Consider the following 18,459-nt stretch of genomic DNA (forward strand, 5'->3'; position numbering starts at 1 on the left):
TTTGGGAGCTGTAAGACAGATTAGGTGAAAATTAAAAACTTAAGTATGATATTTAGCTTCTTACCTTTATTTAACAATTATTGAACATTCTACAATTTCGGCCGGTGTGTTCGCAGATAACCAGGTACTGGATCTGGTACACAGGTTGTCAGAGAAGCGAGTAGAGATGGATGAGGATCTGTACAGTCGCTACTTGCCTGTCCACACGGCGCAGTTCACGGTGTTCAACACCATCGTGGAGCTGTACCCTGCCAACCACCTGCCTGTACACTACTCCACACTCGGCAGGGTAAGAGATTTTCATTGTACACAACAAATTTACTAACTGCAATTTTCAAAAATCTTCTAAATCACTTTATCAACCAGTCTATCAGTGATAGTGCTCGGGCTTTAACTGTTGTCTTTGTCATGAACGTTACGTTATTTGTGGATAGAACGTTTATTTATTGTATTGTTTCTGTACACTTTACAACATATTTCTATTGTTTTTAAATTTTTTTCAAACAAAAACTGTATTCCAGACCACACTTCAACTAGCAGGGTTTTCAGTTGCATTAAACAGCTTGCATATTTTTAGAATGAAATACACTATTCCTTTGATAGAATTCCTGCTGACGGCTGGACAGTCACTGAGGAGGCAAAAACAGCTGTACATGTTAGTCAACCGCATGTCGGATTCAGATTGAAATGTTCCATAATCTCAGAATAGTCCTAGTGCATATAGTTACAATCTCAACTTCGAGGGGCTAGTTTACCTTTTTTAGTCCTAACGATGTATTTCTTTTTAGTAAAACCGCTGTAGTCCTAGTAACTACAAGGTACTACAGCTATTTGATGGCCTGGGAAAAATCCATGAATTGTACTTGAATATGTTATGGACAAGCGATTCCGGAAGTGATTGTCAATAGCCTATATCCATTCAATGACAGAGCTCTTGGTTTTCTGGTTGCTTTCTATGGGCCTGAAGAAATCTGTCCGGCCCACAGGCCAAAGGTTGAAGGCCTCTTATCATGAGATGGCTATCTTATCATGAGATTTAATGGATTATAATAAAATGGTTTGCAGAAGCTGTCAAGGACCCAACGTAGAGGTTGTAGTCTGTCACCACCACCCTGTGTCATACTGGAGTGTCAGTGTGTTTACGCTACTCTCACCAGGCCTCTCTACCCTGACATGATACTGCTGATGGTATACATCACATCATATGTTTACAGAAGCTGTCAAGGACACAACGTAGATGTTGTAGTCTGTCACCACCACCATGTGTCATACTGGAGTGTCAGTGTGTCTACACTACTCTCACCAGGCCTCTCTACCCTGACAAGATACTGCTGATGATATACATCACATCACATGTTTACAGAAGCTGTCAAGGACCCAACGTAGAGGTTGTAGTCTGTCACCACCACCCTGTGTCATACTGGAGTGTCAGTGTGTCTATGCTACTCTCACCAGACCTCTCTACCCTGACATGATACTGCTGATGGTATACATCACATCACATGTTTACAGAAGCTGTCAAGGACACAACGTAGATGTTGTAGTCTGTCACCACCACCCTGTGTCATACTGGAGTGTCAGTGTGCCTATGCTACTCTCACCAGGCCTCTCTACCCTGACAAGATACTGCTCATGGTATACATCACATCACATGTTTACAGAAGCTGTCAAGGACACAACGTAGATGTTGTAGTCTGTCACCACCACCCTGTGTCATACTGGAGTGTCAGTGTGTTTACGCTACTCTCACCAGGCCTCTCTACCCTGACATGATACTGCTGATGGTATACATCACATCACATGTTTACAGAAGCTGTCAAGGACACAACGTAGATGTTGTAGTCTGTCACCACCACCCTGTGTCATACTGGAGTGTTAGTGTGTCTATGCTACTCTCACCAGGCCTCTCTACCCTGACAAAATACTGCTCATGGTATACATCACATCACATGTTTACAGAAGCTGTCAAGGACACAACGTAGATGTTGTAGTCTGTCACCACCACCCTGTGTCATACTGGAGTGTCAGTGTGTCTATGCTACTCTCACCAGGCCTCTCTACCCTAACAAGATACTGCTCATGGTATACATCACATCACATGTTTACAGAAGCTGTCAAGGACACAACGTAGATGTTGTAGTCTGTCACCACCACCCTGTGTCATACTGGAGTGTTAGTGTGTATATGCTACTCTCACCAGGCCTCTCTACCCTGACAAGATACTGCTCATGGTATACATCACATCACATGTTTACAGAAGCTGTCAAGGACACAACGTAGAGGTTGTAGTCTGTCACCACCACCCTGTGTCATACTGGAGTGTTAGTGTGTCTATGCTACTCTCACCAGGCCTCTCTACCCTGACAAGATACTGCTGATGGTATACATCACATCACATGTTTACAGAAGCTGTCAAGGACACAACGTAGATGTTGTAGTCTGTCACCACCACCCTGTGTCATACTGGAGTGTCAGTGTGTCTATGCTACTCTCACTAGGCCTCTCTACCCTGACAAGATACTGCTCATGGTATACATCACATCACATGTTTACAGAAGCTGTCAAGGACACAACGTAGAGGTTGTAGTCTGTCACCACCACCCTGTGTCATACTGGAGTGTCAGTGTGTCTACGCTACTCTCACCAGGCCTCTCTACCCTGACAAGATACTGCTCATGGTATACATCACATCACATGTTTACAGAAGCTGTCAAGGACACAACGTAGATGTTGTAGTCTGTCACCACCACCCTGTGTCATACTGGAGTGTCAGTGTGTCTATGCTACTCTCACTAGGCCTCTCTACCCTGACAAGATACTGCTGATGGTATACATCACATCACATGTTTACAGAAGCTGTCAAGGACACAACGTAGATGTTGTAGTCTGTCACCACCACCCTGTGACATACTGGAGTGTCAGTGTGTCTACGCTACTCTCACCAGGCCTCTCTACCCTGACAAGATACTGCTCATGGTATACATCACATCACATGTTTACAGAAGCTGTCAAGGACACAACGTAGAGGTTGTAGTCTGTCACCACCACCCTGTGTCATACTGGAGTGTCAGTGTGTCTATGCTACTCTCACCAGGCCTCTCTACCCTGGCAAGATACTGCTCATGGTATACATCACATCACATGTTTACAGAAGCTGTCAAGGACACAACGTAGATGTTGTAGTCTGTCACCACCACCCTGTGTCATACTGGAGTGTCAGTGTGTCTATGCTACTCTCACTAGGCCTCTCTAACCTGACAAGATACTGCTCATGGTATACATCACATCACATGTTTACAGAAGCTGTCAAGGACACAACGTAGATGTTGTAGTCTGTCACCACCACCCTGTGTCATACTGGAGTGTCAGTGTGTCTATGCTACTCTCACCAGGCCTCTCTACCCTGACAAGATACTGCTCATGGTATACATCACATCACATGTTTACAGAAGCTGTCAAGGACACAACGTAGATGTTGTAGTCTGTCACCACCACCCTGTGTCATACTGGAGTGTCAGTGTGTCTATGCTACTCTCACCAGGCCTCTCTACCCTGCCAAGATACTGCTGATGATATACATCACATCACATGTTTACAGAAGCTGTCAAGGACACAACGTAGAGGCTGCCTGTCACCACCACCCTGTGTCATACTGGAGTGTCAGTGTGTCTACCCTACTCTCACCAGACCTCTCTACCCTGACAAGATACTGCTGATGACATACATCACATCATATGTTTGCAGAAGCTGTCAAGGACACAACGTAGAGGCTGTAGTCTGTCACCACCACCCTGTGTCATACTGGAGTGTCAGTGTGTCTATGCTACTCTCACCAGACCTCTCTACCCTGACAAGATACTGCTGATGACATACATCACATCATATGTTTGCAGAAGCTGTCAAGGACACAACGTAGAGGCTGTAGTCTGTCACCACCACCCTGTGTCATACTGGAGTGTCAGTGTGTCTATGCTACTCTCACCAGACCTCTCTACCCTGACAAGATACTGCTGATGGTATACATCACATCACATGTTTACAGAAGCTGTCAAGGACACAACGTAGAGGTTGTAGTCTGTCACCACCACCCTGTGTCATACTGGAGTGTCAGTGTGTCTACGCTACTCTCACCAGACCTCTCTACCCTGACAAGATACTGCTGATGACATACATCACATCATATGTTTGCAGAAGCTGTCAAGGACACAACGTAGAGGCTGTAGTCTGTCACCACCACCCTGTGTCATACTGGAGTGTCAGTGTGTCTATGCTACTCTCACCAGACCTCTCTACCCTGACAAGATACTGCTGATGGTATAAATCACATCATATGTTTGCAGAAGCTGTCAAGGACACAACGTAGAGGCTGTAGTCTGTCACCACCACCCTGTGTCATACTGGAGTGTCAGTGTGTCTATGCTACTCTCACCAGACCTCTCTACCCTGACAAGATACTGCTGATGACATACATCACATCATATGTTTGCAGAAGCTGTCAAGGACACAACGTAGAGGCTGTAGTCTGTCACCACCACCCTGTGTCATACTGTAGTGTCAGTGTGTCTATGCTACTCTCACCAGACCTCTCTACCCTGACAAGATACTGCTGATGACATACATCACATCATATGTTTGCAGAAGCTGTCAAGGACACAACGTAGAGGTTGTAGTCTGTCACCACCACCCTGTGTCATACTGGAGTGTCAGTGTGTCTACGCTACTCTCACCAGACCTCTCTACCCTGACAAGATACTGCTGATGACATACATCACATCATATGTTTGCAGAAGCTGTCAAGGACACAACGTAGAGGTTGTAGTCTGTCACCACCACCCTGTGTCATACTGGAGTGTCAGTGTGTCTATGCTACTCTCACCAGACCTCTCTACCCTGACAAGATACTGCTGATGGTATACATCACATCACATGTTTACAGAAGCTGTCAAGGACACAACGTAGAGGTTGTAGTCTGTCACCACCACCCTGTGTCATAATGGAGTGTCAGTGTGTCTATGCTACTCTCACCAGACCTCTCTACCCTGACAAGATACTACTGATGGTATACATCACATCACATGTTTACAGAAGCTGTCAAGGACACAACGTAGAGGTTGTAGTCTGTCACCACCACCCTGTGTCATACTGGAGTGTCAGTGTGTCTACGCTACTCTCACCAGACCTCTCTACCCTGACAAGATACTGCTGATGGTACTGTATACATCACATCACATGTTTACAGAAGCTGTCAAGGACCCAACGTAGAGGTTGTAGTCTGTCACCACCACCCTGTGTCATACTGGAGTGTCAGTGTGTCTACGCTACTCTCACCAGACCTCTCTACCCTGACAAGATACTGCTGATGGTACTGTATACATCACATCACATGTTTACAGAAGCTGTCAAGGACACAACGTAGATGTTGTAGTCTGTCACCACCACCCTGTGTCATACTGGAGTGTCAGTGTGTCTACGCTACTCTCACCAGACCTCTCTACCCTGACAAGATACTGCTGATGGCCTCCAAGTTCCACAAAGATCGTCTTCCCCCTGAAATTATGAACACGTCTCTCACTAAGCTAGCTTTCAAGGTAATGTTCACTTACAAGATTTCTGAAACTATGTTTTCTGTTTGACAAGTCCGTCACACTCTGACAGTAGGCGATCATCAGAATCTGTAATCTTAATCATAGCAGTTGTCCCTTAGTCTACGATGACCAGTTAAATTCCTATAACAATCCTGAGATTACTTTTGTTCAGCTTGATCAGGGTCTCCTATTGCAGTCACTAAAAAAAGTATCTCTACCTTACCAACTGAAGTATAAACAGGTTTCTTTTTACTATTCCTAAAGAACATTAAAAAGTAGCAAAATCTAACTTTTAAGTTAGCTTAATCCAACTATTGACTCATTTTCAATGTTCCTACTCCATGATTGTTGTTCAGGCTGTTGGGGTGGGTAGCAGTTTGCGTCTGCCGTTTCTTCAGGCCATGAAGGTGGTTGAAATGTCGAGTGTGTCCAGTGAGCAAAGTTGGCACTCTCTCATCACACCTCTAGAAGACACAGTTAGTTCGGACGTTGGTCTACATATTGGTAAGTCTTGTTTTTGATTTGAGACGTCATTTAAATCATCCAAAAAAAATAATATTTTAACTAATGCCTTTCCTGTTGTCATCAACATGTTAATGCTTATTATTGGTCTTTCATCTTATCCTTGGCCTGCCAAGTGGACGTCTACCTTGTAGTTCTCCTTGGAATACACTTTTTACAATACAAATTTAAAATGTCTGCTTTATTTGGAAATAGAAATATGTCTTGGTCAACTAAACCTAACTTGGAAGCAATCAAGGCTATATTACGAGGGTTGTTTTTTTTTCAACCTCCGATAGGCTATGAACAAAAGACAAGTTCATATAAAACATTAAATTTATTACCAAAAGTTTGGTCCATTTATGGTTACTTTTTGATATAATCACCAAAGAGATTGAGACATTTGCTATATCTGTGCACCAGCTTTTTAATACCCTCTTCAAGAAAAGTGGCCGCCAGTACATTCCAAAAAACAAAAAAAATTCAAAAAACAAAAAAATGTCAAAAAAATAAAAAAATCAAGAAAAAATAAAACAGGACTTTAAAATGTCTAGAAATTCAGTAAACAAATCAATAATGGTGAATTTGTGGTTTATTTAACCATTCTGCCAACTTGTTGAACCAGCTCATTACTGTCGTTTCAGATGACTTGGTTCAACAGTTTGACAGGATGGTTAAATAAACCACAGATTCACCATTATTGCTTTGTTTACTGAATTTCTAGAAATTTTAAAGTCCTTTTTTTATTTTTTCTTGATTTTTTTTATTTTTTGACATTTTTTGTTTTTTTGAATTTTTTTGTTTTTTGAATGTACTGGCGGCCACTTTTCTTGAAGAGGGTATTAAAAAGCTGGTGCACAGATATAGCAAATGTCTCAATCTTTTTTGTGATTATGTCAAAAAGTAACCATAAATGGACCAAACTTTTGGTAATAAATTTAATGTTTTATATGAACTTGTCTTTTGTTCATAGCCTATCGGAGGTTGAAAAAAAAACAACCCCCGTTACTTTGGGTAAATTTTTTGAAAAATGAGACAGTTTTATCGTAATTATTTTATTTTATATTCATTTACAATTTTTTAAGTAGGTATGGATGTACCACAAAAGGGCCTAGATTTTTGGGATTTTTAGGATTGCCATTTTCCTTTGAACGAAAATAGTCCCCAAATCTGTTATGAGAAACAATTAACACTATACATAGAAATTAAATTATCTCACCGTCAACCGCATTTTCAACCAATGACGGGTTGAGTTGGGAAGAGAGATAACCATTAGTAGCCTATAAATAAATGATATTAATTTCTTTTAGAAAACGTAACGACTACATCCTCAAAAGCGAAGTTGATTCTGCTGTGTGAGATTGTGAGCTCGTTGATTGCCACAAACAATCGCCAGAGATACATAGCGGCGCAGAAGACCATCTACAACACATCTTTGTTGCAAGATGCAGCGACTACCACAGGTAATCAGCTGACTACATAGTTCCTTAGTAATTTAACAGCCGCATATTTTAAATTCATGACCTTTGGGTGATGTATGTATCAAAATCAATGAAACACCTCTATTCTTTAAGGTTTTGGCCTTGATGTAGAGAAGGTCATAATTGCTTTCCAAAGGGAACTTTTCATATACTTAATGTTAAAAATACCTCAGCTGTTCTTATTTATTGCGCGGAAGTGGAGAGCGGAGAGAGGAACGTGGAGAGCGGAAAAGAGATTAACATGGTGTTCCGCTCCGCATCTAGGAAAACAGTAACATTAAATTACCTAAGACAAGTGGAGTCCGCTCTCCGCGTTCCTCTCTCCGCTCTCCGCTTCCACGCCTAGGAAAACCCGGCTTTAATACCTGGTGTGATTATTTGTTTGTAATGCTGTATTCTGTTTTGTTTATTTCAGCTTAACTTAATCAATCAATAGTTTTATGAATACTTGTGAAGTCAAACGGGTTGAAGCCCGTGGGTAACAGCTAGTTTTTGGTTAATTCTAGAATTACTAGATAGTCGTTATCATGCTTCAGTATAGAGTTTTTGGTTGTTTTTTGTAAAACAAATGTCATTTGAAAGTGTGCTGTAGTTATATACTGGAAATTGATTAAATGTGTTGCTGGTTGGACTCTCTGACTTTTGTGCTGAGGGGAGGAAGGGTGAGGGCTTAAATCTCCGGAATATCAAATAACATTTAAAGGGGTTTGACTGCTTTGCCATAAAGTGTGTTTGATTCTTTAACTTAAATGCTAATAATTATCGTAAATTTAACTCAGACTTCTAGTAAAATAGGGTAGGGTTTGAATAAGCCTATTAATTGGCAAACACCATGGAAAGCAAGGTACAAAAGGAAAGGAAGGTACAAACTGCGGTAGGTGTCCAAAGAATGATAAGAGATTAAGAAGGTTTTGACCTAACCTAAAATCCTAATTAACTCCTAACCTATGACCTTAACTACTCATCATAACTCTTCATACCAGAAAAGAAGCATTACTTTTGACTTTTGAGCTCACTTCTAAAATTCTAAAAAAATAACTATATCACCTGCAACAGCAATAAAATCGTGGACATCTCCCGCCATTGTGGGGACATCATAATCGCCAATTAATTACAATCATGGAGGTTTCATGGCACTACCTACGGAGGTAAAATCATTGAAAATTCTATCAAACTCATCCTAAACAATAAAACGTAATCCCATCTGAAAATCATGTTTTTTTTTTATAAAAATGTTTCAATATTTTAGGACTGGTCTATCCTTAATTCAGAGCAATTTTGTAATCTGTCGCCACCAAGTGTAATACTAATGTGACTCCACTATTGTTGTAACAGACACGATCTTCCTGAAGCTGGTGGTGGAGCATGTCAAGCTGCGCCGTGTGGTGACAGCACTATGTACGTCCACGTGTGTCAGTGTGGCTGCGTGTCAGCTGTTCGCAGTCAAGATGCCGGACAAGGGAGACGAGTGGGAAACTATGATAGTTTCCGCACCTGATACAGACTCTCCTGTCGACAACCCACTGCTAGATGGTGAGATGTGGCACTGTACCTCCAACGTTTGTTAGATAGCCAAGTTTGAGGAGGGAGAAGAGAGAAATAGTTGTGATAGAGAACCTTATTTCCTAAATGCAACCCTAAAGTGAATTCCAGTACTCCATGAGTCTAGACATAGTGGAGCCTCAATCCAAAGTCAGTTAAGAAAAAGGAAAATGTTCTGTTGTAATTTTTTTCAAGTATACTATATGTTTACGTGGTTACAGGTGTCTTTAGCTACCTTAAGCTGAGTTTTCTTAGGCGCGGAATCATAACACGGACAGCGTAGTGCAAAGAGAGAAGCGATTTTCCGCTCCTCTAGTGGCATTCCACTTCGCTTCTAGGCAAACTGTACCTTTAAATTACCTAAATAAGAGGAGAAGGGGCTCAAATCTTCACCAGGAAACCCCAGCTTTAGGTGGTAGTTCAACTGACCTTTTAGGTTAGGATTGATTACCTTGCCAATTTCTTTGTGAATATATTTGTTTACAATTGTTTTGTATGATTGCAGTCTTGTACCAGCAGCCAGTAGGTGTCAACCAGTTCCCTCCTATACTGACATTCAATCTCAAAGAGGTCAGACTTAGTACAGATCCTCTGTTGTACTCCTGGCTTCTCTATACTCCCAGTGTCTCCTTTCCGGCACACCAAAGTACTCTTATGTCCCACAAGTCCACAGAGTAAGACTTTAACAGTTACTAAATGAATAGTTTGTAAGAGGAAAAACACTGGGTAATTCATTAGGAAAGAAAGAACAGAAAGACTAACTTTTGAGAGTTCAAGGAAGTTGATTGCACACAAAAAGTTAACACGTTACGCCTGATGTATGTCAAAGGGGTGTTGCTGTAGGAGGTAGTTTTTTTATGTTCACCTTCACAACCAAGGACGCTAGGCTCTTCCTCGGTTACACATTACATCAGGCTAGACCTAGAGGGTTGCGGCATTATCACAAGGTAGAAGCCATTATCAATTGGTGGGACTTTGAGGATCAAAGCCCCTTGCTGTACCAATAGACCAGCTCGCTCGCCCTTCAGTATGTCAAATACAAAACTGTAGGATTTTTATGTTCAAACTGTATAAAACTCCTTTTTTACATGAGTTGGTTACGTAACTAAAATGGAATCTGGAATTTTTATTTTGAAAAACAACATCAGCACACAAGTAGGCGATGAATTCAATTTTCATTTACTACTTCATTTGTTATCCTGTTGAGATTGCTATCTCAAATCAGATTTGTGAAGTTCATTTTAGGTATAGGCCTAGGTAAAAGAGTTTTTGATGACATGTTTTAGGTCGCTCAAGTCTCGCAAGATCTCGGAGAGTAGTCTGAGCAGTTATATGCGTCGCGCGCCCACACCACATGAGAGCGCCCCTAGCTCCTCCGAGAGAGAGACCCTCCCTTCACAGCCGCTGGTGGACACTGTTCCCTTGGTGGTGAGCAACTGTAGTACCATGACATGACAGTTCTTTTTCAAAAGAGATTGTTAAGCTTCAGAGTTTTGCCGACAGATATTAATATAAATAATCAGATAATGCCCTCAAAACATTATCAAAACAAACTTGTTTTAACTATTCAAAATGTATGGCTCATAATAGTTTGATAAAATACCATGACTGTTACATCCATGTTCTAATGAAAATACTTTTCCACAGCCTCTACCAGACAAGGTAGCTTCTCTGTATCCTCAATGGAAGACGATGATAGTGTATGGGGACATTAGTCAGGTGTCCATATATCTACCCAATAGTAGTCTAGCATCTCCTTGTCCTCTCACCATGGAGGAGGGACTACAGGCTGCCTTGTGTCAGACAAACACTGCCTTGCAGGTACTGTAGACTATAAGATCCTCTAATAAATAGTTGTGTAACAAATTATGATAATATATTTATAACACACTTACAATTATTTTAAAGTCATCATATGATGGTTTTTTACAGTTCATTGTTTGCTATGTTGAGTTTATGTTCTATAAAGAAAAATCCAATGCAGATTATCTATGGCTGATTAGCAAAACAGAATTTCACAGAAGATTTTTCAATGGGATTCAAAATCTAACCCTGTCTTCTGGAGGTTACTTCATGAGTTTTGTTTGTGGTTCAGGTGCTCGTAGTCAAGCTGCCATCAGTGTCCCTCAGGTGTTCCAACCACAAGCAGGGTCTGGAACAGTTCACCGAACAACTCCCTGTGCGGCTTCCACCCAACCTGTGGAGCGCTGGTGAGTTTGAAGAAACATTGTGATATCTTAACATCATCATCGTAGTTTCAAGACATTAAGGCCTTTCTATAAACATAAACATGTGCGTATATTAAGCTGAACATGATTGCAATATGGGTGTATGGAGTGAATGATCTGTGTGGTTTTGTTAGCTATTTATATATTTTATGCAATATCACTTATTTATATCACACTATTTTTCCAGAAAAAGACAATTTTCCCTGGACTGTGGCCATAGTTGATCTACACTGTTACACGATGCACGGTGCGACGACTCTACCGTTGTTGAAACCGGTCTCATTCAACTGCACTATTGGCACGTCGCCGAAATTTTCCGATCCCAACACCATGATTTCACTGGCGCTGTGTGTGCATCTGGACACGACCCCTGTCAGTGTTAATATCTCGGAAGAACAGGTATCTTGATGCTATATATTTTTTAAATAAGTATAAGACTTTTGTGGAGGTAATTATTCATTTTGATGATTCATAGAATTTGAAACCAAATCTCCATCTCAAAATTCCTTTGCTACCACTAGATCAGACTCCACCGTTTTATGCTTTTGAAACTGTTTATAGAAATTCAGTGTTTAACTGTTTACAAAGAAATTTTTGTTGTTGACATATTTACTAATTAAATATTCTAGGTACTTGTTTTAATGTGTGATGATATGATCATTATTTTGCAGGTAGTGTTGATAGTCAGTCTGATCATGGCTCAGTGGAAGGTAGTGAATGTTCTGATGCCCTCACTCTCTGTTGATTCTCCTCCTACTGAATCGTCCATGAAACTCATCAGCAGCGACGAATCCTCCAACGTCACCCAGTCTGATGAGCTTGGCAGAGGTAAGCATTTTGTTGATTTTGAGTTAATGTAGGCTAGATAGATGAACATGGTTGTAAAAGCTCAATTAGCAAATATCACAAACTTCCTGTACAATCATCAATTCCTACAATCTTTCCTTATGGACATTAAGCTATGGGGCTTCTTCCAGATAAGCAAAATCACAGAAACCACAGAGAAATAAGATACAAAGAAACACACTTATGGGACAACCGTGTGCTTTCAGCTCTGGTATGTTGTGCTGAAAATATACTTGTGACAAGCAAGGAAGAGCTCTAACAGCGAGCACTGTGCGGAAATTCCTATCGCACAGGGCACAGGTCTTCCTCCACTGTGCGGGACTTTGTTCTAGACACTTGCACTAGTAGACACCACTTAGGCGATTAAATGTTTCCTCTGTGCCTTACTTCCTCTGTGTTTTACTTCTCTGTGCAGAAGCTTACCATGTAATGGTTGATGTCACACATTCCTTCTAATCTCGCTCTCTTAACATGGCTAATTTCTCTCCCCTCTCTCTCACACTCTACCTGCTCTCTTTACCCCTACTCTTGCTATTGCTACCCCTCAAGTGCCTGGGAGGACCCATAAATGATAGTATTATCTTCAAATATGCCCGATTATGATCGTGGAAAGTTGTCCATCTCCTGACAAATTCTAAAGCTATGGTTCCATAGACTGTGGAGTTCAACTAACTGCACGGTGACAATAACAATAAATAATGGATCATCTGAGCTGGCGGATTCCGAACTGCCACTGCTCTCACATCAGTATGATTTGTCCGTCGTGCGGAATTATAAATTTCGGTTGTGTAAACGCAAGTCAGTAGAACCGGACCCAGGGAACTCAATTGAACCAGTGTCGTAATTATGCAGCGGAAAATTGTTCACCTTACACAGAAATTTCCGCAGTCTTTAGAACCATAGCTTAAGGCTTTTTTCATAAATACCTGTATTGTTGTTTGAGATAATAATTTGGTATTGTTTTTTCGCAGGCGGAGGCCCTGTGAAGGTTAAGTTGACGGGTTGGCTACAGTGGACGTTGGTCAGGACGACGTTGAGTATGTACAGCAAACCTTCCCCTGACCAACTCAAGCTGGCTCTGGACGTAGAAGACATCATACTGTCTCTAGACGTGGAGAGAGTCTATCACAAAGTCAAGCTGAAGGTTGCAACTGCGTCTGTTTATCATTACACAAGGTATAGGTCAGAAGTAATGCTGTTAAGTTGTAATAGTCACTAGTGTGAATCCAATGTTAAAATTGAGGAAATCCGCTCAAATTTCTCCTCGATTTCAGACCTCCAACGTCAGAAAGATGGAAACGAGGCGTGTTTCACGGTCTGGTGATGAGAGGTTACGACCCTGATGACATTGTGACTAATCACTCGGGTGACTCGGGGTTCCTCATGGCTACCGTCACCCGAGCCAAGTGCAACAACTTCCACTCTCGCCTCGGCAGCCCGACCAAACACCCGGCACTGAGCAAGGTAACCTAACCTAACCAAACGTAACTATGTCTAACTCTAATCTAATCTAACCTTTTACCCAAATGAGCTTTCGAGTTGCAAAAATATTATGGTTTATCAATTTTGATTTTCTTCTCACCTCAGTATCTCGGATTGGTAAATAGTTCATGCTAAAACACTAAAGGTGTTATATAAATGAATAAATGTTTTGGTACCTGCAATACATGACCAAAAGTTTATATTTCTCTCCAATATATATAAATTTTTTCTTCATTCAAGTACAAAAACTAAGTTTTAAAAATCATGATTTCCAAAAAGCTGCAAAAGCCCTACAAGACTGCAGCTAACTAGATAACAACCGTGTCCATTCCAATGTCCAAAAATGCATAGGTCAGCAGCATTCCACTAGGTATGAATACAATACAATGTAATTTTAAGTTTAAATAAAGCAATACTTGTATATTTAGTTCTCCTGATTTGATGCAATATAGTTAACATGTTTTATGTTTTATATATTTCATGTTCTTTAACTTTACAGAAAACTTTGAAGAGTGAAAAATTCATAACCGAAATTGAAATTAAGATGCAACCGCTGGACTTTGTGCTGTCTCCGACAACAATCGGCGTGTTTGTCCAGGTTAGTTCATGTGTTTACGTTGAACAGTATTTCTTGATCCACACAGACCCTGAGCGAGTTTCTTAGGCATAATGACTACAGTTCCCGCCCCACACAGCTGTTTACAGTGCTCTTGCAATATCAGAAGGTCGTCAGGTCAACTTAAAAAAGTTTGTAGGTGTAATCCCAACTACATAATTAAAGCTTGATCTTAAGACTTTAAATAAAATGTTACTACTCAAAGCTTCTCACTCCCAACTTCTTCACTCATTATCTGTAATAAATATGCATATACTCATAAGCGTCACATGAAATAATTGTATAAAAAGTATAGTGAAATCTTTTGTAGTGTTTGTGTTTGGACGAAATTTCAGGTTGAGGGACAAAATTAGATTTTATAGTACGTAATTGTCGTCTCACCTGAAATTCTGTCACACCTTAAATTTGTCCAGATAGCTTAGCCTACTATGAGATAGTCCAGGACTCTAACGTGTTCGTTAATTAATTATCGTTTCGAGTTTATTGGCTCAGAATATTAATTACAATACTGCTAACAATGTTTAGCTTACCTTTAACAAGTGCTCATCATAGCCACTCGAAAAATATGTGAAGTTAAATTTATAATTTTGAATAACCTATTGTGAATGCGAATAAGCCTAATTAATTGGAAACTTAACTAAAACGCGATTCGGTCGTTATACTTGGTAATCACCAAAGTAAACGTGTCGGGAAAATTAGACTCGGTCGATCACCAGAGTCGATTCGTGGTTTCTTGAATCAAATTTACGTAGGACGGTTCGGGGTAACGGAATAAGTCGTACGTAAACCGTTTTGGCAACTTAAATGATTTCTGAAGCTGGTTTAAGACAAAAGGTAGTGTGCTCGTACGTCAAAAAGTGTGCGGGGTGCGCGCGACTAAAAATCTAATCTAAAAAAAATCTAAAATCTAAAAAACTAATCTAAAATGAGATTAAACAAAATAAATTCGGTAGCCCACTAACCTGATGCCTTAGAATTATACCAGGAACGGGGGAAATCTTTAATTGACCAGAATTTCGTAAGTTAGGACTGTTGGATTTATCTCCAAACAGCTGGCGTACTGACGGTTCGGTAGCGGGTGGACAACTGACGATGAGGTCTGCTCTTCTGGTCCTTCTTCGCCATCGCCCCTGGCGGAGGGGTAGGTAACTAACTATCCCCTCTACGATGACGTAGGACCCTTGCGCCTACGATGCCGCTGACAACGCGGGCGCGGCTTACCCCGAATGTAGCAAATTATAATACTTAAGATGAAACTCTTTAGAAATCGGGTTTTTACCCCTTGGCAGATTTTGGGTCATTACAGTGTAATAGTTTTGGTTTGATATTGTTATAATTTTGATTGGTCATTGCTCAGATTTGTATTATTATTTTTTTATTCATGTTGAAGCCTTCCGGAATTGGTAATCAATTATAACAGGTTACCTACCTTGATGTCCACAATTCCTCAGTCAAACTTCGAACACATTAGTGACGTCTGACTTGTGCCGGCCGGCCAACTATGTTAAATGTCTACCGTGTTCGTGTTGTGTTTGTGTTCAATGTATTTAAGAAGATTTGACGACATTCAATGAATGAAATATTTTAACGTTCTGTTTCAAAAATGACTAACTCAGTAGTCGAAACTCGTCAATAGAAGTTCGACTGAGGAATTGTGGACGTCAAGGTACGTAACCTGTTATAATTTTTTTTTATTTGTAGACTGACACGAGTCGTGCCTCGTGAGAAACATCACTGGAAAACAGTCTAATATGTCGATTTTTCTATGGTTTCAGGTGTTGGACCCGCTGCTATGTCTGCTACAAGCCCCGTCTGGTGGCGGGGGTCATAAACCATCGCCTCCGCTGCATTCTTCCTCCCTCCCCCTGCTGTACCTTGATCTGAATAGTATCAGAGTGGTGCTGCCCATGTCAAGAGACCAGCTGTCGTCTGGTCAGCCTGATGTACTTCTTATACAGGTGATTACAAACCAGCTGATGGAGCTGCTTACTTGATACTAGATTTGGTTCAACAGTAATTGGGAATATATTAGGTGTTCAATTGCATCTCTAAGACAGCAGCAATAAGCAATCTTGTTTTGTAATTAGCTCTTACTAACTGAATGTTTGAGGACGTAGAACACAAGGGCTTGGGTTTTTATAAATTTGTCATGCGCCAGTTCACTCTCGCCGAGGCAAGGCGAGAGTGTTGGCGAATGCGAGAGTGTACTCGGTGCGCTCGTCTTCTCTCGCCTTGACTCGGGTCGCCTCGCCTCGCCTCGTGCTCGTGCTCGTCGGCGCTCCGTCTGGAGTCAGTTTTTTGACACGAGTCAAGGGACCCGAGACTGCACGAGTGGCAAGCGATACTTCCACATCGAAGTTTGCCTCCATTTCGACTGCGAGACAAAGCGAGAGTGTACATGGTTACCTCGCATAAGCTCCTCGGCCAGCGTCTCTGCAAGAGTGTACTGGGGGCATTCGAATATCAGTTTTACCTGTTTTACCTGAGCAAGAGTACTCTCCAGCTCAAGAAGCACAACAAAATTTACACTTAACACAACATTTGGAATATTTTACTGTCACAGTCAGTATTTTCATCCTATAACAGATTGAGTCTTTTCCCAACTTTTGTGTATAGTGTAAAAGTTTTTTGTCAAACACAAAAAGACCCATTCTGTGTATGTGTTTCCTAACATAGCAGTGTTCTGTGATACAACCTACTACCTTGTTGACACTATATAATATTGACTAAGTGATAATGATGTGACAATAAGTGTAAACAATCAACAAAACCAAGTGTTTTTTTCTCAGTTTCACAGCTTGACAGCCAACCCACATCCAGAGAACCCGTTGTGCCGTTCCCCGCTGCGGCCGGACATCTACCACAAGGGGGAAAAGCAGAGGACACTGAACATCCCAGGCTCGGAACTAGAGGACCGGCAGTACCAGTTCAGCATATATCGTCTATGTGTGGAGACAGGCAAGAATAATGAATACCACGTTATTTCAAATTATCTTTTGTAGATGAAAAAAGGTTATGTTGTGTGATCAATCATTTTTGCACTATGTGGGGATGGGCGGGTCTTGATATGTTGGAAAATCTTTGGGGAAAATATATTCCCAATAACCCAATCTGGGTAAAAGTACCTAAAATGTTTCTTGCACTGTGTTAGTCGAATAATTTATTTCCTAAGTAATACAATATCAACTAACGTTGCAGGTTTGTGGTCGGACTTGAAAGAGTTGTTTGTGAGAGAAGAAGCAGTGTCATCGCAGCATCAGAACCCTGCATTGGACTGGAATGAGGGTCGGAGCCCGATGTTTCAGGTATCACAAATCATATGTTGTATCGATGAATAAAGATAACAAGAAAAGCTGTAAGCAACCATTACCAAAATGTTAGATGACTTGGGATGGGGCACGGCTGCTCAAGCTGTTATAGCAAGCGAGTTGTGTTCTGGAGGCCTGATTACTTATCTGTCTGTGAGGTTAAAGGGTATAATGGACTATCTGTTCGGACACCTTGTGACAAAATTATTTGTTTCAAGTCAGTTTACTGAAACGAAGCATCTCAAAATATTAATTTAACTTTTTTCTTCAACAGGTGCAGCCTGATGAACTGACGGCCCCTCTCGTCCGTTGTTTCAGCCTCAACGTGGTCGTGGCACCTGCGATGATCTACATGGACAAGGACATAGTGTGCGGTCATGCGGTTGAGGTGAGTTTTTGTCAGCTCTTTAACACTACAACGTAACCACTTTAACGTAACAAAATGTTAGAGTGTGGTACGATTCAGGACATTAAAAATAAGTACACTTACTCATGACTTTTGATACTGGATCTGGATGCAAATTTGTTTCTTCCTCTAAGAAGCTATTATTTTAAGTGTGGTAGACTATTCTATTATCTATACTGTCAGAAGTATGCATTTTGAGTTCTGGAGTACACTTCTTATCTTATATTAACTACAGATAATATTGGTGAGTCTTTGAATCAATTCTAGGTGATCACAAATGATCAAGTGATGATAGTACTTTGATATTTACTATCATAATTTGCACTTATACTTAATTCTGAAATTTCCTACTTCCCTCCATTTCTTCAAAACCTATTTCCAGGACTGGTAAGGTTCTTAAATAAATTTGTATGTACAAGCTAAAAAATTAAAAACTTTTTGATAGTAATTTTGTAGTAAATACC

At 40.8% G+C, this 18,459-nt stretch overlaps 1 protein-coding gene across 1 annotated transcript in view; it reads left to right on the forward strand.

Annotated features, from left to right (window-relative positions):
• LOC128997593 (uncharacterized) overlaps positions 1-18,459 on the forward strand; it is an 86,167-nt gene that overhangs the window by 24,587 nt on the left and 43,121 nt on the right. Inside the window, exons 13-39 of the mRNA XM_054423232.1 lie at positions 117-289; positions 2,556-2,768; positions 3,003-3,215; positions 3,450-3,659; positions 3,745-3,957; positions 4,043-4,255; positions 4,341-4,553; positions 4,639-4,851; positions 5,086-5,208; positions 5,240-5,362; positions 5,394-5,588; positions 5,942-6,089; positions 7,397-7,549; positions 8,903-9,100; positions 9,615-9,783; positions 10,396-10,537; positions 10,757-10,930; positions 11,205-11,319; positions 11,525-11,736; positions 12,009-12,165; positions 13,155-13,359; positions 13,458-13,647; positions 14,165-14,263; positions 16,057-16,239; positions 17,071-17,239; positions 17,480-17,586; positions 17,864-17,977. Of these exons, the coding sequence (XP_054279207.1) occupies positions 117-289; positions 2,556-2,768; positions 3,003-3,215; positions 3,450-3,659; positions 3,745-3,957; positions 4,043-4,255; positions 4,341-4,553; positions 4,639-4,851; positions 5,086-5,208; positions 5,240-5,362; positions 5,394-5,588; positions 5,942-6,089; positions 7,397-7,549; positions 8,903-9,100; positions 9,615-9,783; positions 10,396-10,537; positions 10,757-10,930; positions 11,205-11,319; positions 11,525-11,736; positions 12,009-12,165; positions 13,155-13,359; positions 13,458-13,647; positions 14,165-14,263; positions 16,057-16,239; positions 17,071-17,239; positions 17,480-17,586; positions 17,864-17,977 (4,637 nt within the window). The remainder of the gene's footprint in view (positions 1-116; positions 290-2,555; positions 2,769-3,002; positions 3,216-3,449; positions 3,660-3,744; positions 3,958-4,042; positions 4,256-4,340; positions 4,554-4,638; positions 4,852-5,085; positions 5,209-5,239; positions 5,363-5,393; positions 5,589-5,941; positions 6,090-7,396; positions 7,550-8,902; positions 9,101-9,614; positions 9,784-10,395; positions 10,538-10,756; positions 10,931-11,204; positions 11,320-11,524; positions 11,737-12,008; positions 12,166-13,154; positions 13,360-13,457; positions 13,648-14,164; positions 14,264-16,056; positions 16,240-17,070; positions 17,240-17,479; positions 17,587-17,863; positions 17,978-18,459) is intronic.

Source organism: Macrosteles quadrilineatus, unplaced genomic scaffold (genome assembly GCF_028750875.1).
Source record: "Macrosteles quadrilineatus isolate MER2022 unplaced genomic scaffold, UCM_ALF_1.0 Scaffold_6__1_contigs__length_79288215, whole genome shotgun sequence".
Lineage (NCBI taxonomy): Eukaryota > Metazoa > Arthropoda > Insecta > Hemiptera > Cicadellidae > Macrosteles > Macrosteles quadrilineatus.